This window comes from Embiotoca jacksoni, unplaced genomic scaffold (assembly GCF_022577435.1).
Source record: "Embiotoca jacksoni isolate LCO1_2020_lvr unplaced genomic scaffold, fEmbJac1.0.p SCAF_6, whole genome shotgun sequence".
Classification (NCBI taxonomy): Eukaryota; Metazoa; Chordata; class Actinopteri; family Embiotocidae; genus Embiotoca; species Embiotoca jacksoni.
Genome location: NW_027185414.1, coordinates 10,671,924 through 10,695,122, shown reverse-complemented (window position 1 = coordinate 10,695,122; position 23,199 = coordinate 10,671,924). Strand labels below are relative to the sequence as shown.

Here is a 23,199-nt window from a genome sequence, read left to right as displayed (position 1 = left end):
ATATTAGTATTTTTGCCACAGTAAGTTTCTTTCACTGATCTTTTTAATAAGATGATACATAATGGGGTGATAATGGTACTGAATCACCAAAATGTGTTGAGTCATTATGTGACAACCATTCATTGTGAGTTTGTTAGATTAATTCATATTCCTACTTATGAAGTTGCAAATCCAAAGGGATCCTTAAATTTCACAATCAGAAAGCTAAAGACTAGACAAAACAATTAGCCATCCCTACATGGTTGGTAGACACATGCTCTTCTCAAAGATCAAAGATGTCGCAAACTAATGGTGTTATTGGCTTTTAAGCCCAAAAAGATATTGTATGTGATATTGGGCTATATGCATATCATTTGACATAATTTATTGGCATAGATTTGGGTCACAGAGGTATGTGGAGGTCCACCCTCACCTCTATACGTCAGTGGATGGCGGCACATATGCTGTTGTATAAACCTTTTCACAGCTGACAATTTGACTTGTCATCGTAAGAAAAGCACACGTGTATTAAAAAAAAAAAAAAAAAAGACTTCATTCCAATCGGGGAAGGTCCTGCTTTTTTTTTTTTTTTTTTTTTTTTATTTTTTGCATGGTAGTTCACTGTAATGGTTTACAGGGACACGTGATATAACTTAGTCATCATCAATTCAACTGCGCAAAAGCGAAGTTGTCATTTTGGCGCTAAATCGACAGACTAGAACAGAACTGAAAGAAGATCTCGGTGTCAGGCTGTCGTCGGTTCACTGTTCAAAGCATGTACACTTACCGACCGCGGGGGGCAGCAGCGCGCCTTTGCCGCGTCTGCGCCGCCAAGAAACAACGACAGCGACGAAGACACACATGGAGCGCTGTCCGACCGTGGAAATGGCGCTTTGCGTTGTCGAAGCCTGAAGCGAGAGGAGCTGTTCGCGCCCCGTCGGCTCGGTGAAGCTCCCAGAAACACCCCGCAGGAGGAGTACTTTCAAAAAAAAAAGAAGAAGAAGAAGAAGAAGGGGCGGATTATGACCGAAGAAAAAGGGACTCGGGATATTTGTCAAGGAAAAGAAAACGACATCCTCGGACAGGTAGCGTAACGTCAGCAGCAGCTAGCGGCACATTGCATCACGTTTTCCAGCAGCGATCAAGAGGAGCGCTTCGCTTCACCCCGGCTCCGCATGATCACGTTGTGCCGGATGATTTCCCTGAAACAGATCCGACAGCACGTCGCTTTTTGTGTCCGACGAAGAGCGGCTGTGTCGTGGGTTGTTTTGGCTAAACGCGTCTCGCCCGGTGTTACGTTGGAAATACGGATTTGTTTGGGCTGAATTCCCAGATTCAAGTAAAAACAAGACTCTTGTCTGACTACTACAAACAAAAAACACGTTGTACTGTGATGCTCCTGGTCATAAAAGTCTCCACGTGGATGTCGGCTCTGTTGTTGGAGACGCGCCGCTCAGCTAAACGCTAGCAGTTAGCCGCGTTAGCGAAAGTAGCGCTGCGCCCCGGCTAGTCGAGCTAGCTCCTCTCCTTTTAACTTTTGTTCCGAGATTAAATTTAAACGTCAGATATTTAGTCGGCGTCGTAGTTCACATGTTGCAGCGGGTAGTTTAACGTGGGATGTATTTGTAGGTTTGTTTTTAGCTGAATGATTACAGTCCGCTAACGTCAGGTCGGCTAGCTGAGCTTCAACTGTGAAATCGAGTAAACAGTAATCCTGCGTGACCTTGATGCTAACTGAGCTGATGCAGCGGAGAGGAGAGACCGCGGAGCAAGCTGCGGGTCCTCGTCCGACACTAAATAACGTCGTGGTTACGTTGTACCAACAAAACAAAACAAAAACGTGATCAATGGTTTGTTTACATTGTGTGAAGTTAGCTGTTAGCTGTTAGCTGTTAGCTCAACGCACACGAGCGCAGCTGATGAGGCTGATCGGTGCTCCGGAGGATAAAACACGAGCCGGTGAGCTGACGTTTAAATACACAACACACCGTCCAACTCTCACGTCATGACGGTTTCCACCGCCACATGTGGTTGTTTCCTCTGACTCGAGATAAGTTGTCAGAGACGTGAAGATGTCTCCGTGGTGGAAACACGTGAGCGCTACATGTTGGATTTGATCGAGCTGCTCTCGATCGGCTCGTTTGTTGTTGTTAAATCTTCTCCGCGGTAGAAGTGTGTCGACGTTTTAAGGTTGGCCCGCTTCTGTGTTTAATGGTCGTCTTATCTACGGGGTCCGTGTCGGGGGCATGTGGCCGTGTGGTGACAGGGGTTGTTGCGCGGGAGTTCACTTGAATCCGCTGTGTTTTCCTCGGTGGTCACAGAGGGCGGTGTTGTGTTGTGTTGTGTTGTGTTGTGTTGTGTTGTGTTGCGTTGCGTTGTGTTGCGTTGCGTTGTGTTGCGTTGTGTTGTGTTGTGTTGTGTTGTGTTGCGTTGTGTTGTGTTGCGTTGCGTTGCGTTGAGTCCGATCTCACACGCTGTGAAACTCAATTTATGTCTGCGCCACTTCACATCATCCTCATGTACATCGTATTGTTATCTCGTTGGAGCACGAGTGCAGTGACGAGGATGAACATATGCATCAAGGTGAAGGTCTTTAGAGCTCACCTTTATAAACCAAATAGCTCCACGGAAATACAATTACTCAAAACAAGAGAAGTAGTAGTAAGGAGTAGTAACCTGGAAAACCAATAGGAGGATCAAAGTCTACAAAGAACAACTAAAAAAATAAATCATAAAGACATTGAAAACTGTAGAGGCGTCGGCTAATAATATAGACAATTAGATAAACGCAGGTGTTTAACGTTTGGTCTTTAGTTTCTGTTGAAGAAATGCCCAGACAAATGCTTAAGAAAATTAGCAGCTGTTAAAAGATAAGTCTTAAGCTTAGATTTAAAAAGGCTCAGCCTTGATTTCATTCTGTGGTCTTCTGGCATCTTGTTCCAATGTTTGGCAGCATTGCGACTAAAAGCGGTTCTGCCAATTTTTGTTTTTGTCATGGGAACAACTAAAAGCCCCGAACCAGCCGACCTGAGCAGTCTGCAGGGCTCATACCGGATTAGTAGATTAGATGAGTATTTTGGACCGAAAGCGTTCAATGGTTTATGGACAAGTAAGAGTGTTTTGAAGTTGATCCTTTGGAAACTGCAAGCCAATGAAGCGATCTGAGACCTGGATTTATGTGCTGATCTTTTTTGGATCCTGTCACAACCCTGTCTGCAGCTTTCTGAATCTGCTAAAACTGTTTAAGGTTATAACATAACAAGGGTAAATAGAAGTAAATACAAGGTAAAACAGCCGTGCTAAAGTCGCCACATATTCACAAATCTATTTATTAAGCGGTTTTAAGATGTTTTCACATGATGCTGGTGTTATGATTTTGACGGACAATAATTTAAATTCTTTGGTACCCTGACGGCATCAACGGCCTCTGTGATCTCTCACTGAAGATATATGAAGACTGAAATGTTATTGTCTAATTGATGACTCTAATAGTGCTTTATTGCAGCTCTTTGTAAGATCTCACTGTCAGATCTGATATCTGCTAACAGATGTGTAGCAGTATGTCATGTGTGGTTTATTAGAAAGCAAACCCAGTTGTCAGCAAGTTTGCTGACACCATGTTTCCTGACAACTGGGGGTACAACTGTGGTTCGAAAGAAAGGCCTCTTGTGTCCTCTAAAACCTGGCCGAGCAGACAAATCCTAAAGTGTTTTTATGGACTAGAAAGGGTTCACAAAGAGTGTTTCACTGACTGTCATTTTTAATTTGATTAATTGACGTTTAATTAGTCAGCAAGTGTCTTGTGCAGGGTGATATTGAGATAATAAAAGGATATCTTTGACCATATTTAACTGGCGTAATAATTTAGCATTTTTTAAATGCACTGCTGTTTCTAACATATTTCCTGTGATTTTGTTTATGCAGTGAACAATGCATGACCTGACTGCCCAAGTCACCAGCAGCCTGCTGCCTTTCTCAGGAGTGACTGTAGATGCTCTGGGGGAGGATGAGATCACTCTAGACTCTGTTCTTCAGGGGAAGTTCACTGTTGGTAAGCATATTTTATTATGAATTATTTCTATCAGTAGATATTTTCTTTTCTCTATTCGTATTTCCCAAGGTAGTATGAAGGATTGAAACCACATTGCCACTCTGTTCTTCATAAGAAAATATGCAGTACATCTTGTATAAACTATCTATAACGCAGATGGAGAATATGACTCAATTTTAATTTGACTCTTTAAGCACTTTCATCCTATTTGTGAATTATTAAAATCATACCTGCAAATAAATCTGTTGATCATGTTTTTTTTCTCATGTGGGTTTATTTTTCAAATTTACACATTGATAGGTAAGTTTAGGAACCCGTAGTCAATACCATTGTTACACGGGAAGGTTTCATCTTGGCTGCAGGTCTTCTGTTGACTCGTGGGCTGTAGGATTTTTTAAAACTGAACCCAGTTTGAGGTAGTAACCCACCTTTCCTTCCCTTGTCTGCGTATGAAGGCCGCAATGGGTTGGCCTGGCTGGCCTGTGGCCCCCAACTGGAGATTGTCCATGCAGTGACAGGAGAACGGCTGTCTGCGTACTGCTTCAGTGGTGGAGGGGAGCACCCACCCAGGGTCCTTGCTGCCAGGGACTTCAGCTGGCTCAAACGGTCAGGGCTTCGTTTCACTGTCTCTTTGTCTTCATCCGTTTAACACGTATTAATGTGGAGTCTGATAAGTTTAAAACAAAAAAGTGTCATTTACTATTAAAACATGTATTAAGTATAACTGGACAAAAATATTTCCATGTGTGCTCACTTTTGTTTCAAATATGACTTTTAACTGTGTAATAATGACAGCTGAGGAAATCCTTACTCATGTGATGTTTATATCCACCAGGTCTGGGTTGCTTGTTGGCTTGGAAGAAGTAGAAGGCAGCGTGCTGAGTCTTTATGACCTGGGACTGTCGAGGGTGGTTAAAGCGGTGGTTATACCAGGCAGGGTGAGTTGATTGTTCTCTGCTCTTCAGTAATCGAGATGGTCAATAAAAGCAAGATAAACATAAGCTTTGGATCCAAATGCTAAAATCATGTATTATTTACAATACATACAACATTTATAGCAATATTTGATTGATCAAAATATTTAAAGTGTAATTTTCCTTTTAGTTTTAAGCATTTATTTCCAAACTGGCTGGTACAGACACAAAGCTTTCAAAATCACATTTAAGAATTTAGACTCATTAAAAAAAAAAAAAAAAAGATCTGAGCAAAGGCACAGATTTGGACAATCTTTGCAAATTATAATCAGTGTAACATATATAGTATCAAAACCTGAACCTTTTTAGTTTGTCTGTTTCTTTCTACCCTTTCTCTCGTCTAGATTACAGCTATAGAGCCATTAGTGAGTTACGGTGGAGCAAGTACATCGACACAGCATCTTCACCAGAGTTTGCGCTGGTTCTTTGGCATTGCTGCCATAGTAACAGATCTCGGTCATGTTCTGCTTGTGGACCTCTGTCTCGACGATCTGTCCTGCAGCCAAAGTGAACTGGAGGCTTCAGGTGAGCAGCTTCCACAAGTAAGGGTGGTGTTGTCTGCATTTTGTCTTTATTTGTCTTCTGTCCCTTACAGATTGCTTTTTATCCTGTTTCCACCTTTATGCATACCGAGTGTGCTGGGGTGGAAATATACTGACACCTATAGATTCATTGTAAATTGGTGAAGGAGTACTTATTCTGCTCCCTGCTTTCTAAAACTGTTTCTCCTTTTATATTTACTCTGTGTTTGCAGACCTGCAGGTAGTGACCAAAACTCCAGCAGAGATCCCGAGGCTCAGAGAAGTCAGCACTAGACAGGGCAGACATCTTTGTCTCCAGCTGAACGGACCCAGTGGAGTTGGAGCCACAGCTCTGCAGTACATCTCCAGGACCAACCAGCTGGCAGTAGGATTTTCTGATGGATATTTACAGCTGTGGAACATGAAGACTCTAAAGAAGGAGTGAGTGTTTGTATTTTCTTTGGCTTCATAACTAGTGAGAGTGGGGAGGATGTGTGGATTTTAATCCTAAATAGCCTTTCCTCTGAAGTATAGCCAAATTCTACTTTTACTGTACCTAATGTTGAATATTCCCCAAATAGAAATGTATTATTACTGACAAGATTGCATCAATACTGTATCATAAAAAGTATTTAAAAATACAGTGGAAAAGAGTAGAGACAGTGTTTTTTTTTTTTTTTTCTTTTTCTCTAATTATAATTTTTTTTAAATTCAGGAGCAACATATTGCAATAGTATTAATCGCATCAACCAGTATTTTTGTTTTTATTTCTTAAAAATCACTGTATGTATGAATTATTTTTTAATTGTTTATTTTTAGATACCACTCCCAGTTAGAGGGTGGCAGGGTACCCGTGTATGCCTTCACCTTCCAGGAGCCGGAGAATGACCCCAGGAACTGCTGCTACCTCTGGGCTGTCCAGTCTTCTCAGGACCTGTGAGCCTCACCTTAAACTCTCTTTTAGTTTAAATATAAGCATTTACATTATCTTCATTTCCAAGTCCTGCCTCCAGTCAAAGTGTGTGTGTGTGTGTATATGTTTTTACTTCCACGTTTCTTACTTTTCCTGCACTTTGTTTCACACCCACACAGTGAGGGGGATACGGTCAGCCTGCACCTGCTTCAGCTGGCCTTCAGCGAAAGAAAGTGTCTCGCTTCTGGAAAGATCCTCTATGAGGTCTGTTGTGCATACAATATAAATAATATTTACTCTCTGTTCATTTCAATTTATGACTTATGGTTTATGCCCAAGTCCCAAACAAATCTAAACTGTACTTATGTGCTTTACTCTCCACCTCTTTGTCTTACTCTCACACAGGGTCTAGAGTACTGTGAAGAACGTTACAGCCAGGATTTAAGTGGCACTGTTTTCCCGCTCCGGGCCCAGGCTACAAACACCTGCCTGCTGAGTTGCCAGACCATCGAGAAACTCCGACCTCATCCTGACAGGGATGACACCATGAATGAAGGTTAGTCGCTTCTACTAAAACAACATAACAGTTTGAAGGGAGATAATCTGCAGGTTTTTAGACTTTTGTTGTAGTAGAGAATTGGGGACTATTATTGTTACCCTTCATATGTTCTCATGAAAACTGTTTCTAGGGCATAGTGGAGAACAGTTCTACTCTGTTTCTATTTTTGCATATTAAATCAACTTTGTCTGTTTCCTTACCTTTCTTCTCATCACGAATTCCACCTTCGTGCACACTTTTCGTCCATCCTCTCTCTCATTCCTTTCTTCCGCACCTCTTTCCCTTTTCAGTTGCATCTCCGGATACTAGTGTGTCCATCTTCAGCTGGCAAGTCAAGGCCTACGGTCAGGGAAATCCATCTACCTACGTCGGAGTTTTTGACATCAACCGCTGGTACCACGCACAAATGCCAGACTCTTTAAGGTACAGTGGAGACAGATTCTGTAACTCTAGAGGCATCTTGAGTCTTTAATTTTAAAACATAATAAATTAAATCCAAACTTTCATCAATGCATTTTAACAGTATGTCCCCCCCCCCTCAGTTTAGAATGAATATGCATTAAGGGGAAGAAGAAAACTGAAAGCAATTGTACATACTTACTGTATAAATGCAGTTTTTCTCTTTAATGGCGTTAAAGATTTATGTAATTTTAATGATGCAGATCATTAGGTACCCATTGTCTCCTGTTTTGTCTTGTCCAATTCGAACAACTGCTTGATTTAACGTGGCACTACATTTCCCTGGTTTGTGTTTGTCAGAATGGGAGAGTCTCTGCAGAATTGTCCGTACCTGGCAGTTTGGTCTCTGGACCCGGTGGTGCAGATGGTGTCCCCACATGTCCTCCTCGATGTGGTGGTACATGAGCGCAGCCTGAGCAGGGGCCTGCCCTACACCTGCCCCCCACCGGAACAGTATTTTAATCCCACCACATACAACTTTGGTAATGTATATACAGTACAACAATCTTGATATGAAAAGACAATGAAAATGTAGTATTGAATTATCTCAGAGGTCCATGTTTTTTCCAGGTTTTATCTCTGTATTTGTGAGCCCTGTTTTGTATTGTTCAAGCGTTTGCTTGTGTAGACCTGTCCAGGTTTGTAGTTGAAATATAGTATAACATGTAAGGTTAATTGTCTGTTTGTTATTTTTCTCTTTTCATGTTTCAGATGCTACCTGTTTGCTTAACTGTGGAATTGTGCACTTAACCTGCTCTGGTTATCAGAAAGAGGCAAGTTTCTTGTATTTATTTTTCTAGTTTAACCTCATCATTAACTTTTGGCATTGAATTCAAACATAGATTGCCAGAAGTTGCTATGTGACTGTATACAATTGCCAAGGTAAAGTTCATTCTGCGTGTATGTTGGCTTACTTGGGTGTTATTTTATTGTCATGTAACCTATTCTTTGTTGTCCTTAAAACTAGACCCTGAGTTTTTTGAAGAAAGCAGCTCCTTGTTCCAGTGACATCATCTCCACTAGCTACTCTCACTGCCTCATGTCGGGCCTACTCTCATCTCGTCTGGCTGAGACCCAGGCATCCAGCCTGTCTCAGGTACATGCACATACTTGGCACACCGACCCACATAGCCACCGTTGTCAAAGCTTTTGTACTCCCTCTTAGTGTACACATTAAAGAGACTCTCCCACAGTGTACAGAATCAAGTAAAATATTTATTCTTTGTAGGTTTTGATACTTATTTGTACATGCAACTTTATGTCATTCTGCAGGAGGAGCAGCTCGATGCCATTTTGTCAACAGCCGTGGAGACCAGCTCCTTGGGAATGATCACCGGCTGTATCAAGCAGTGGATAGCAGAAGGTAAGGAATTGCACTTCTGTTAGTGTTTGTCTAAAACTTCTCACCCAAACTCACTGCGTGCATGTCAGTGGTGAAGATTATGTTTTTGGGTTCATCTCACACATGCCTACATATACAGAGTACATTTTGTATGCATGTATAACTAAATCTCTACTATGCACTCCTGCATACATGCCACAGCCTCCTGCTCTGCAGTTAACTCCTCAAATTGTGTTGTTCTTCAACAGAACAACCAGGCTCTGCACTGAACCTGCGCTACATCCTGGACTGGGCCTGGAACAAAGTAGTCCAGACCAAGGAGGAACTGGATGGCATCTGTGTGTTTGATAAGACATGCTCAGTTATATAGAATGTTGCTTAGATGGATCTTTTACATTTTATAGTCTCCTTAAGTAGACTTACAAAAGTACAAAGTTTCTTCTTAACATTGATCAAATTAGAATTTGCGACGTGATCTCATTATATGTTTATATTTTATTACCTGTTGACAATTGGACATCTTTACAAACCTTTGCACTCGCTGTGAAACATTTGAATAGATTATATCAGATATTTTTGCGTTACCAGTGAGGCTTATGACAACTGAAACTTTTACATGGCAGTATTATTTAACCCAGGGGTGTCAAACTCATTTTAGTTAAGGGGCCACATACTGCCCACTTTGATCTCAAGTGGGCCAGACCAGTAAAATCATAGCATAGTAACGCACACATAACGACAATATTTCTCTTTGTTTAAATCATTGGTGAAGGTTTTTGGATGATAAACCCTATTTTAAGGTCTTTCTACAATAAACTAGAAACATAAAGACCAAAAACTCAGACATCAGCCCACTGTTTATCTGCCCCGGCTCTCCTCTGCAGATTCCCTCGCTTTGTGACGCGTTTGACGTCAAACGAGCAGCGAGCGCGGCTGCCTGTGGCACCGAGCGCTTCTTCCTCCGGAGCAGACGTCGCATTTACGCTGTTTTTGAAGCAATTACTGGATCGATTAAAAAAAAAAAAAAAATAACAAAACATTTGTACTCATAAACCTCCATATTCTCATAGAAATGCAATTTATGTCTTTCTGTAATTTTCACACTTAGCAAAGTCATCCGGCGGGCCGAGCTGGACCCCCTGGTGGGCCGGATCCGGCCCGCGGGCCGTATGTTTGACACCCCTGATTTAACCTTAACAAGGACAGGACATGCTTTCCCTGTCCCTTTGGCATAATCATAGATGATTCATGACTCAACCGATATTAACCCCTCACATGAAATTCCGAATTCTTTGTTGTTGTTTGTATGTTTCTTTCAATGTCTGTATTTATATCATATATGTGTTCCTCTATGTGTTTGTTCCCCAGGTGCACCGCTGTTTGACAGCTCGTCCAACTTCACGGACCCTCAGACCATGCAGCTGCTCCAGCACAGTCAGAGACTGCTCAGTAACCTCAGCGCCATCTTCCACTGTCTGCTCAATGAAGCTCAGGAGCTCACACAGAAAGGTGCCACGTCTGCACAGACGCACTCACACGTTCAAGTTTTATATTTCCCTGTAATGTCAGTGAAACCGGTTCAGTCAGCACATGAGCATTGTTTTAATTCCCCTTTTTTTGAATGTTCAATGAATGTAGTTGTCAGTAAAATTAAATCTAGTGCTTCATAACTACATGGCTTGCTACAGTTTAAGTTATAATGTGATGTCCTTTGATTAACTGATTTTAATAAATGAGAAGCCATTGTATTATTATTTTGAGCCATAGTTTTTGATAGAGTCTGTTTTTTTTTGTTGTGTAGGACTGGTAGGTCTGATGAACAAGAACATTGTGTCCAGTCTGATTTCCAAGTACGCTCAGGTGGTCCTCTGGTTCTGTCGTACCGGCTTACTCCCCGAGGGATCAGGTAAAGTGATGCCTGCATAAACACAATCTATGAGGAAATTCATCAGAGGGAAGCCTTAACTGAATCCCAAAGCACAATTTCTGTCAGTGAAAAATGAGTTGAGAGCAGCCAATGCACTTATTTTGTGAATATGATGACAAATTTGCATGCTGACCTAAAAACATTAGTTCAATGGAAACATTCTTTGATGTAGACTGTAATTAAAAGAAAGATCAGGTGACATGATTCTGCTTTTGACATTGTTAATAACTAACTTGTGCTCAGTTAAGCAAATAAAGAACAATTGGTCAATACAATTAGAAGTGTCTAGTCCAAATTTGTTGATGAAATTATATGTTTCTTTCAACTTTGATATTATCAGACACTAGCATATTTTAAGTGTGGAAAACCTTTTCAATGTGACCATATTAAGTTTTATTTTTCTCTCTGTCTCCCACTGCTCTCCCCATCAGATGATGATGCTCTCCAGATTTCCAGACCTTTCTACACCCACTCAGTCATCAGCAACTATTATACTATACGCAGAGAAGAGCTGAACAGGCTGGCCAAGTCAGTAGTGACAGCAATTTCATTGTGCCTATATTCCAAAACTAGGCCTGTGTATAACCAATAACTCCACAAATAATGTCTTGGTTTTTGATCAGTAGCCAAGTCATTAAGAATGACAGATACCCCCCTCAGTTTTTTCAGTTGTCTCCCCTTTTCCTTGATGATCAGCTCAGTTGATCTCATGCTGATACTCTTCTGTTGTCTTCTCAGGGGCAAGTGGTGCGCTGACTGCCTGATGATTGATGGTTTGGTTGAACAGTGCGGTGAACGCTTGACCAAGCTGTGGAAAAGGGATGACGGTGGAACAGGGCAATACCCGCCACCTACACTGCATGTAAGGATTTAAAATCTATATTTTCTAATTTCATGAATTTTGTATGATCTATTATGTTATACTGAATTGTATCTGCTGTTACAATGTTGTAAGGAACTGGATATTAATTAAATGTCATTGCTTCACAGGCCTTGCTCGACATCTATCTTCTGGACAGCATTGATGAAGCTGCTAAACATGCAATTGTATCCTTCAACTCATACGACCCATTTACAATGTCAGACAGCGTTAGCATTTGCCTGTTTTAACAATATAACGGTGATATTTTCTTACTCTATTCTATTTTAGGTTATTTAGTAAGTTCAGTGTTGTAAATGTGGCATTCTCAACATGATAGAAACCTTAAACTGTCCCAGAGACCGATTAAATTGAGCTTTCTATTTGTATGATCCTTGACACATTGTTCCAGGTGATTTACCTGTTGTTGGATGTGATGTACTCCTTCCCCAATAAGGACGGAGCATCAGTGGAGTCTTTCCCCACAGCCTTTGCCATCCCTATCGGACTGGTCAAACTAGTACAAGGCCTGTGGCTACTGGACCACCATGACCATCAGGTAAACACTGAAGTTCATTATTCATCTGTCTCAAAGACCAGATAGACCTCTATTTTATCAAGTGTATCAAGCCACTTCTGAGACATGGGTGTGGGTTGTTTTGCACTTTGAGTGCCATAACACTAACCTCCTGCTATTTATGTTATAAACTACTTTTTATTGTTATCTGTAATGACCGATCAGGCGCCTGGGTTTTCTAAGAGCTTTCCAGTTTGACATGATTTCTTCGTTTTCCCTCAAGTAGATAAAATGAGTGAATCCCTACATAACAACAGTATACAGCTGAGCCTGCATAATTTATGATACCATCCTTCTGTAAGGTTTTTAAAATATTTCTTCTTCTTTTGTCTTCATCAGAGTTCATTTGAGCTGCTCCTGCATCCAGCTGCTTCTCAGTGTCATTTTGAGTGGCAGCATGAGCGTGTCCTGCAGGCACTCATGTGCCAGGGCCAAAAGTCAGTGGCACTACGATACTTCCATGTTACAAAGCCACCGATTTCCTCCACCTCCCAGGCCAAACTTTGTCTGTCTGTACTGCTACACAACAGGTAAGTTCAATAGGAAAGGACTCTGTGCAAGAACACCCACAATCTTACTCTACCTCCATTAACCAGACGGTGCACTCTTCTTCCAGGTGTCTCATAGAGGCGTGGTGCTTACTTCGGCAACACTCTACTCGCCAGAGCATGGGTGAGCTGCTGGGCTTCCTGTATGAGAGCTGCCAGGAGCTCGGCCTCATCAAAGAGCTGCTCAAACTGCCCCTGGGCCTCAATGAACAGGTAGAGAAATAGATAAAAGCATAACTAGATTGGGAGGCAATTGTATTATTATTATTTTTTTTTTTTAAACAATTTCATTACATTGCAATTGCCTTATCTTGAATTGTTTTTCCTGCTGTAGATGATTCTTTTGGATTATAAAGTTGATGCCTAGATACATGGTTCTTGGGTTTGTGTTTCAGGACTGTTTGGAGAAGTTTCTCAAGGGGACAGGGGGTCTCCAGAACAGAGAACTACTGATGGTTCATTACCTTCAGCAGGCAAACTACATTCCTGCTCTGCAGCTCAACCACAGACTCAAGATGAACTTGGTGGTAGGTTGGACACACACAAAGTATTACAATCACAGCAGTATTTTAACATTTGTGATAGTTATGTTGAGAATTACAATATTCAGTATTGGATGTATTGAACCAGCATTTTGTTCAACATTCTGCATAAACTGTGAACCACAATAAAGTCTGTCACCATGGGGTTATATAGAGAGAGGGTCTTTACTAATCCCCAGTTTATAAGCATCTTCTCTTGCCTCTTTTCTTTAGAATGAGCGAGACCCGAAGCTTAAAGAACGGTCCAACACCAGGAACTCTATATTGGATCAGTATGGCAAAGTTTTGCCCAGAGTCCAGAGGAAACTGGCAATGGAGAGAGCGAAGCCCTACCAACATCCCTGCACCATCCACAGAGAAGGTAAGGACACATCAATCAATATCTATAAAGTATTCCAATCAGTGGAAACATGTTTTCTCTGCGTTGTATTGAAACATTGATTAAAAACTCTTGTAAAACCACTCTTTTTGACTTCATCACACAACAGCTTAAAAACATTTATATATTAAATATAAATAATATATTTGCACTCTGTGCTCCAGTTTCTCGGCCGCAGCCACTATCGACTATCACCAAACGTTCTGCCAACGACAAGGTGATGTCCAGGGCTGGATTTATCAACAATGTCCTGACCAAGATTGAGGAGGTGTGGTTAGGGAAAGGAGCTACACCACAGTCCTCCCCAGCCAAGAGGTGAGAATAAAATACCACAATTGTATGCCAAGGTTAACAATTTTTTAGAATTTTGATTCATTATATTTCTTTTAAAATACCTATAATTTCTCTGCCAGTCACAGGTCAGCTGCTGCTCAGAGTCCCAGCCCCAACACTCCCTCGCTGGCCCCTCCTGAGCCCTTCCTAGGAACTCCTATCACCATGACCTCCAAACGAAAGTCAAGGTACTTTCATAAGAGCTCCAGGCATACCATATTGTTATATATTAATAGACAGCACAGTAACAAACTCCATGAGCTGCAGTTCTTATCTCCATACATTATCTTGACCTCTGATGTATGAAATATGTGACTTTGAAAATTAAGCATTGTTAAAGCATTTATGGTTGTTTTTTTTAAATACAAACATTCACAATAGTGGCACCTACACTATTTTGTAAACACATAAAGACTCGAATATCGGGTTAAATGTTGAGTTTTGTTAAGACAGCATCTTAAAGTCGAGGATGCTTTTCATTCCTTCTTCCTCTTCCGTGTGACCCAGACTGATGGACTTGGTGGTTCATCCATCCTGCCAGACTCCTCGGCCTCTTCTCAGCCCTCCCAGACCTCCCAGCTCTTGGGTTTCTCCAAAGAGCACCAGCAAAGCCCCAGAGCTCAGTCTGCTGCAAACACCACAGGTTGTCAAGGTGAGTGGATGAACCAATTTAAAGAAAAGGAACTCTGTCACTGATACCTAATGTCATCAGTATTTCTGTGTGTTTGATCTGTAATGTTTATTTCTCTAACTATTTACTTTGTTAGTCCTGGAGTACATGAGTATTGTGTTTCTTATACTTTTCCTGTGCTGTCCCCTCAGCGAGCTCGGGCCTTGGCTGCCTCCAGCTCTGTGTTCTCAGCCTTCACTCCCCAGTCCATCCTGCGCAGCAGCCTGAGGCCCACACCCGTTGCCACCCCCTCTGCTTCTCCAGGGCGCTCCATCACCCCCCCACTCCGGAACAAAGAGAGCCGGATCACCTTCATCGAAGAGGCTGAATCCCCCGAAACGGAGAAGGCCATCAGATGGACTAATGGGGTAAGATCAAGCACATGGTGGGAGAGGTGTGTTGATCTAACTAACCACCACAAGAGAACAAAAGGTCTTTCAGTTAGGCTGCAGCTCAGATGATTTTCAGCTTTATATCACAGAGGTTGTGGAGTTACTACTTGGTATTCTGGTTCTTTTGGGAGTACAGTACATAATGCACCAATACAACATATAATGCGCAACGTGCAATAACTCACTATTATTACCAGACACACTTTGTACTTAGTAATCCGTACGAGTACACTTACATCTTTCTCATCAGCTTTTTCCTCTTGGTTTAGTTGGTACATTTGATTCCCTCTCTAAAATGCATCTTTCAATCATCTTTGAAACTATTTTCTTCTGTAGATGGCAGCAGACAGTGAGATTAGCCTGCTGACCAGAGGCTCCACACTCTCCAAAGCTACACATAAGACCTGGTCCTCACAGCCTGCTGAGGAGGAAGAAGATGGAGACGAGGAGGGGGAATCACCTCATGTAAAGTTCTTGCCCCCAGAAGGTGGTATTCCCTTACCACAACTGAGATGCTCAGCGAGCGAGTCATCTTCCACGCATGAAGTCGCTACAGAAACAAAACCATCAGATGCAACGCAAGCACGACTTAGTCTGAGCTTTAACGCCAGTCAGGCATCGGTTAAATCAACAGACACCACCCTAGAGTACTATGATGCCCCTCTCTCACAGTACCAAGAAGGAGATGATGACCGTGCAGCTACAGACGAAGATGACGGGGTAGTGACCCTGAACATCAAAGCCCAGACTGACGAGGAAGAACCAGAAGAAATGCCCTTACTAACACCTGAGCAAACCTTCCACCTGACATCAGAGGATACAGAAAAGGAAGAAGAGGAGGTGAGGGAAGACAAAACATTTGAGGAAGTGATGGAGACCGGTCTCGAACAGGAGGTGACAACTGAGGAAGAAGTTCCGTCTCAAGAGGAGGATGAACAGGTTATTGAGTCAAGTAGCAAACAAGAGGATGTTGCAGCTCTTGACCAAGAGGAGGACTCTACCCCTTATCAAGGTAATTCATTTTCAGAATCTCTACAACTTATTATTAAAGGTGGGTTGCTTCACACCAGGACTGCACTGCATCAACATACAAATGCATATGCTATGCTCTGATTTTTAAAGTTGTTGAAAATATTTATATGTTTTGTCATCTTCTCTAAAACATCACTCGACATATTTTGTGTGCTACTAGGTGTTAACCAGGTAGCTGAGAGCTCAGACTCTGGCACTGAGGTGGAATCTCAGGATCTTCCAGGGAAAGCTGAGGGACAGGGTGTCCAGTCAGTGGCCACTGAAGCCCCAGAGCTCACTGAGCATCCTGAACCACCTGGAGCAGCTGAAACCACAAATGAACCAGCAGATGATCTGGAGCAATCAACAGGTCCATCCCTAAATACATCCTTTTATACCAAAATGAATTAAGAGATGTTACCACGTCTTATTAAACAAGAGGGAAGTGATACAACATATACATAATACCATGGGAAGATTGTAAAATCATCCATTACCAAACCGATAATGGTGACACGTCTTCACGCAAAGATTTCTGTATTATCAAAAGTACTTTGGTTTCCTGATATGTGTTACTTGGAATAATGAATATTTATGTTGTTAGTTGACATCGACACGGTACAGATAATGATTGTGACGATACTGATTCTTTTTTTTTTTCTTCTGCATTTTTTGCCATCAGATCTGACAGACTTTGTACAGCGGCATCTGTTTGGTAGTAATCTGTCTTCTCCGCTCACGCGTTCAGCAATCCACAATGCATCACAGGCCGAGACGTCCTTCAACAGGTAAGTGCACTTTTCAGTTTCAAAACCATAAAAACACTGTTTAAAAAAATAAATAAATAAATATATATATATATATATATATAAAAAGCCTCAAAAATATATCCATTACAGTGTAGTGCTACAAATGAGTTTCCAGAGTTGTCCAGTTGTTCTCTAACTGTCCTGTGGTTTTTGATGAGTTAAAAGCAGCTGCTGTTCTCACTTTGTCTCAGTGAATCAGTAGGTGAGGATGAAGAGGAGGAGCAGGCTGCTGCTGCTGAAGCTCCCCCGGTGTTCACCTCCCAAAAATCGACCACTTCTGTGACGTCCTCAGAGCCAAGTGGCACAGACTCCCGATGTGAGGAAGACTGCTACAAACACATGCACATTAACAGTGTGGCTATTAATGTTAGTGCTATTTTACTCTTAACACATCATCTCACTTTTATGTTTGCACTTTGTATCTCACAGCTGTCGTGAGTGTCAACGATAGTGAAGAGCTTTCTAGCCCTGCATCTGATGATGATGAGGAGGAGGAGGAAGAGGAGGAGGAGTCTGAGGAGGAAGATGAAGAGGAGGAGGAGGACGAAGACTCTGGTAGTGAGGTGGAGATTATTGAGGAGGTCCAGGGTAATGGGCGGCTGCCACCCCGCCAACCCAGTTCAGTCTTTGTGCAGCAGGAACACACACACTTCCTGCCAACACTATCAGAGCAGGAGGCTGCAGAGTTCTCTCTGATCACACCCGGTGCGGAGATGAAGGTAAAAAATGTAGACCTGAAGCTATTGAATTAGTACATTTTCTGGGAAATTCACCAGAAACAATTTTAACTAGATGTACACTCTTTGTTCCAGCATCTCTAATGTGAAGATTTGCTATTTTTCTCCGTTTTATTTTGTTTTGTAAATTGATTGTCTTGGGGTTTGGGTAACATTTTGCAAAAAATACACAAACTCTGCATGTTTGCTTCTTTTCAGATAGTAGAAGAGGACATGGAGGGTGAGGTGGTGATGGTGAGACTCGGGGCAGACGACGCGGGGCTCGGTCCAGATGAGGACGTAGAGCAAGGATCATCATACATGGAGCTCAAACCTTCTACCACTCTCTTGCTACCCTTGGAGCTCGTGGAGGAACCACACGGCCTGACCCATAGCGCTCAGCTGGACCTTCCTGAGCTTCAGCAAGCCATTGTGGCACATGACCCGCAGACTGAAACTCACAGCAGCTTCTCTTTGATGCTGGATATGGACGAGGACAGGGATAAAGAGGCCGGCACACTACCTGCAGAAAATGATCTGCAGTCCTCTGACCCTTCTACCCAATCTCAAGTAGAGGATGCTATTGATGCCTTCTTGGCCAAACCTGAGGTTATTCTGTTGGGTATAGGTGACCATGATTATCCCCAGACTGGAGAAACTTCACAAGAGGATAAAACGAAAGAGATGGAGACCTTGGATGGAAATGATGATGAACAAAGGGAATCAGAAGTCCAAACTGACCTACAGACTGAATACACTGAAGAAAAGCCGGAGACAGAAGATGCTAAAGAGCTGAAGGATGTAGAGTTCATCATGTTGGCTGTAGATCATGAGTCTGTCGCTCTTTCTGTCTCTGAGCCAAGTCCAGCAGAAGAAGTCCCAACAGCTGTGGATGACACAGACTCTGTGGAAAAGATGGAAGCTGCTGATGAGGAGGATAAACTAACACCTGTTGAAGAGCAGGAGGAGCCTGAGGAGAATGGGCCTGTGGATATAGACACAGATACTGTCCCCAGCATAGAGCCTGCTGAGGAGAAGCACCAGGAGGAGGAGCACCAGGAGGAGGAGCACCAGGAGGAGCAGCCCCAGGAGGAGCAGCAGCAGGAGGGGGAGCAGCAGCAGGAGGAGGAGAGACTGCAGGAGGAGGAGGAGAAGCAGGAGGAGGGGCTGCATAAGGAGCAGCAGCAGGAGGAGGGGCTGCATAAGGAGCAGCAGCAGGAGGAGGAGCACCAGCAGGAGAAGCAGCTGCAGCAGGAGGAGGAGGAGCAGCAGGAGAAGCAGCAGCAACAGCAGCAGGAGGAGGAGGAGGAGCAGCAGGAGGAGGAGGAGCACCAGCAGCAGCAGGAGAAGCAGCAGCAGGAGGAGGAGGAGCAGCAGGAGAAGCAACAGCAGCAGGAGAAGCATCAGCAGGAGGAGGAGGAGCAGCAGGAGGAGGAGGAGCAGCAGGAGGAGGAGCAGGACCACAGTGCATCAGCGGAAGCAAAACAGGAAAATACTAAAGATATTCAGGCAGAGACAGAAGCTAAAACGAGAGCAAAGGTTATCCAGACAAAAGATGAAAATGATGAAGAGCAACCTGTGCAGCAGGTTTTGAGCTCAGATATTCAGCTAGACGAAGCACCTGTACCACAGACCCCCACCTCTCACAAGAAGAAGGATCCTTCCACGCCAACACGGATGACGACAAGAGGGAGGAGGAGGGTTACGTTCATCTCTGCCCTACCAGAGGAAGCAGATGAGTCGGAGGAGGATCGGAATGTAGAGGACATTGAAACGAGCACCCTGGTCCCTGCCTCACCCAGTCGTACACCTGGAAGAGGTAAACGGGTGACAGTCCAAGCCAGCACACCGCGAAGAAGTACCCGCAAAGCTCAACCAGACCCTCCTAAAAACGAAGTTGAAGAGATGGATAATGATGCATTAACCTCCAAGGCCTCTTCTCCAGCCAGACGTTCCCAGAGGGCGACTGCTACAAGAACCAGCCAAAGGACCCAAAGTAGCAGTGAGGAGGTGTCTGCAGCCACGGAAGTTGTAATCAAAAACGACAAAGACCAAGAGGATGAGGTCACAGATGCAAAAGTTGGTCGACGAACAGGCTCCAAGACTCCGACCCCGTCCAAACGCAGGGCCCCTCAGGTAAACACTCCCCGGAGGTCCAGCCGAAGGATATTGAGTGAGGCAGCGCCGACGCCGCTTGAGATGTTGACAGAAGAGAAGGAACCTGATGATGTCTTCGCCCCCCCTGTAAAACGCAACTCCAGAAGGATGAAGACGGAACCATCTGAGACGTTGCCAGCGCTGCTGGACGAGGAGCGGGAGCCCTCCAGCCCCGGCAGGACAACTCGACAATCCAATCGGATCACCCTAAATGTATATCCACAAGTAAGGATTCAAAAACCTGTCTTTGCTTAACAAACACTTAAAAGCTGAAAGCAGTTGATAACGCATCCTTTATTTAATTTAACACCAAAAATGAAGAGCCATGTGCATCATGTTGTTCATCATCATCTGACATTAGCAGATATTAAGCTTTTGGTTTTGGTTTTTACGTAGAACTGCTTTTAAGACATAACACTACACAAGTCGTTTTGTTTTCACAGATATGTTTGATTTTCATCCCTGATTGTCATGCATGCTTCATACATTATTCAATATTCAATGTTTTCATCTTGACCCATCCATCCATTGTTCATTGATGACATGTACTGCTCCCAGGTGAAACTGGTTCCTGTATCCCTTCCTCAGAGCATAAGGAAGACGAGGGCCGAGCCAATCACTGAAAACACAAAAGAAAGTGAAGATCTGCTCGAGCCTGAACTCAACAGAAATGCTCCTCAAACCAACTCCCGTCGCCTAACTAGAAGCAAACTTTGGTACCACCCCGAGGAAGATCTTCCCCTACTGGACTCACCATTGGAGGTGGATTCTGAAACCCCCGTTGCTGACGCCCTCATCAAGAGACTCCAGGATGAGGAAAAAAAGCAGGAGGGTACGTACGAGGCCACGTTAGACCTAAGATAGCGCTGTGTTGCGTAATGCTGCAGGAACCAGAGTTAAACTGACACGCCTGTGTGGTAAATTCAGGACATTCTTGTCAAGAGTCTTGGGTGCGAATCAGATGGGGGGGGGGGGGGTCAAGTTTTGTTCAAGCTCCTGTGTAAAAGTGTAATCTCCTAACAGGCGGTGTAGTCGTTACAAAGGCGGTGAGAAGCAGCAGGAAGACTAAAAGGTCACAGGTTTCTACGAAGGACAGCCTTGTCCCTGAACTTGAAGATGACGGCTCCGGTCCAGGCGAGCACTCATTCACCTACTCCCTCTCACGAAGGAGAACACGAGGTGAGCTGAGAATCCATCTGTTCACGTTTATCCAGCCACCCACGATGGTTTTAACCCGGTTGGTCTTTTGTGTGTGTGTGTGTGTGTGTGTGTGTGTGTGTGTGTGTGTGTGTGTGTGTGTGTGTCAGCTCAAAGATCAGAGTCTCCTGGCCCAAGTGAAGAGTCTGCTGCACCCGTCACTCGCAGCAGAAGAGTCAAAGACGATTCTCCAGAGGTAGGCGCCTCTTATTATTAATCTAAAGGGCCGTTCTTCAAACCTGTTGCGTTTCTGTCTGGCTGTGCACCAAGCAGTTTTGAGTTTTTCTATGAAATTCTTTCTCTTCATGAAAAAAAAATGGTGTAACGCTTGTTCTCACTGAGACCAATGCAATAATTAACCGTATGAAACCAGTTGCAGCATCGCAACTTAAGTGTCATCTTTACACTTTCTGTTTTCCAGTCATTCACTGAAATTGTTCAGTGCATTTGGTTTTTAAATACTCGTCTTTCTGCGGTCATCCGGTCATTTGTTTTTCTTTGAAACAAGACGTTTGACACGGGACGGACGAAGAGCCTGATCCACTGCTCTGGAAAGACGGGGCCTGTAACTCCATCAATAAATCAGAAATAATCATGTTGATTTTGAGAAAGCAATAAAATGAAAAGTTTGTTGAAGAATAGTTTTGTTTTTAACATCACGTTTTTCTTTTTTCCAGGATGAAGTTGCTTCAGAAGACGATCATGTAGAAGTGGAGAAAGCAGCTGCAGGTGTTTCTAAAAGCAGAAAAACAGGCAAACGAACAGCCAAGTAAGACTTTTTACAAAAGAAATATTTACAAATATATCCTATACTACACGGGCAATTTCTTAGTTGACATAAATCAAGCGCGTCTTTACATCTTAAAGATAATAATGTACGACTTTTATTTGTCTTCACATTTACAATTTACTCTCACAAGCTGTTTGAGCTTAAAAAAAATCACCCATGTTCATTTTTTGTTTGTTTTGCCCCTCTTCATCGTCAGATCCAAAGCTGCTGCGGAGCCGCTTCCCATCGCAGAGGTGGACCTGATCTCCCCTCTGCCAAGTCCAGCTGATCCGCTGCCGCGATCACAGAGGAGGATTCCAGAAAGAGAGGTCCCGACCACGAGCAGGAACCTTCGACGCAAACGCGTAATGGACACGGTTTTCACGAAGCCCGTCAGCCGCAGGAAGAGACTGTAAGGAGGTTGGTGGTGGGTTGGACCGGTGAACCTCAGACCGCCACCTGAGGAATTGAACCAACTCACTCATGAGCCGTCAAATAAAAACGTACGCCTAAACGCATGACCGTTCCACTTGCTCAAATGCCTCCCAGAACTTCAGTTTATATATTGACTTTCCTGTTGGAAAATAAAATAGAAGCCGTGTAGGCAGGAAAATATATTTTTGGGACAAAACACACTGGTGGACAGCAGTGTGAGAAAGAGGACTATATTTTTGGAGTTTCCACTTCCCTCTCATACTAACTTGATATCACTCGATATTGTATCTGTGGCCCTTTTTGTTTTGGACTTTCTGCGACGCTGGTCGACTTGACTCTCGGCACAGAACGGGACATGGGAAAGCAAGCGTGGCTTTTTAGCAGTTCCTTTTAATTCAACCACAGACTGAACTAAACTTGCCTCAGATGAAGAGATTTTATTTACATTCTCTCTTATTTCAAATTTTTTTTTGTTTACTTTTAAAATTTCATGGCCTGCTGTTTTTTCTATTTAAGAAGAAAAGCAACCAACCCAGCAGAGATTATTTCTACTGCTAAATTTGTATATAGTCTTTTGCTATGTTCCGAATAAAGTTGATAGATAAATCTTAAAGAATTATGTTGATTTAGAATTTTTAAGTGTCTCTCGAATGCGTTTGATCATATAATCAGACTGCCTATGCCATAGTCTTAAAATTGAACTTGATTTTGGGGGCTCTTGTGTGCAAAATCACACTGTTGTTACCAGATTTGGACTGTTGCTTTATGTCACTGGGATGTATATTGTGAAAGAAAAAAAAAACTTGCACACTGGTTTGAAGATAACTCGATTTGGGACATGTTAATAGGCTTGTTTAATTAAATTAATGGCAACCACCATCTGACATATAGGCTATTTTCTGATGAATGTATGTAGAATGTCTTATTTTTGATGACTGCTCTTTGATAAATATGGAAAAGCTTGCATACTTGTTGTGTTGTTTCAATTTCGTCTCTTGTCTTAAGTGCATGTGTTTGTTAGTGTGCAGTCAACCACTGAAAGGAGCTACAAGCCTCTAATTATCCTTCACAAATAGCGGA

General features: G+C 43.0%; 1 protein-coding gene across 2 annotated transcripts; it reads left to right on the top strand.

Moving 5' to 3' along the window:
- Positions 1-803: 803 nt before the first annotated feature.
- Positions 804-23,083, top strand: ahctf1 (AT hook containing transcription factor 1). Of its 2 annotated transcripts, none has more exons than XM_069173557.1 (40): positions 804-1,064; positions 3,904-4,030; positions 4,486-4,636; positions 4,866-4,968; positions 5,349-5,529; positions 5,759-5,966; positions 6,345-6,461; positions 6,618-6,702; positions 6,844-6,994; positions 7,288-7,420; positions 7,757-7,938; positions 8,168-8,229; positions 8,424-8,552; positions 8,729-8,819; positions 9,047-9,136; positions 10,167-10,307; positions 10,600-10,704; positions 11,157-11,253; positions 11,464-11,587; positions 11,716-11,772; positions 11,997-12,143; positions 12,501-12,691; positions 12,778-12,922; positions 13,105-13,236; positions 13,465-13,612; positions 13,795-13,945; positions 14,044-14,151; positions 14,471-14,615; positions 14,786-15,001; positions 15,362-16,037; positions 16,218-16,406; positions 16,719-16,824; positions 17,037-17,161; positions 17,275-17,564; positions 17,781-19,943; positions 20,307-20,550; positions 20,742-20,897; positions 21,026-21,111; positions 21,593-21,684; positions 21,902-23,083. In XM_069173557.1, exons 2-40 carry the CDS (start codon positions 3,910-3,912, stop codon positions 22,098-22,100), a joined length of 8,037 nt encoding a protein of 2,678 aa, XP_069029658.1. In that variant the 5' UTR covers positions 804-1,064; positions 3,904-3,909; the 3' UTR covers positions 22,101-23,083. The 2 variants fall into 2 exon arrangements, with proteins under 2 accessions (XP_069029658.1, XP_069029657.1); XM_069173556.1 differs by having other exon boundaries at positions 20,277-20,550.
- Positions 23,084-23,199: the final 116 nt, after the last annotated feature.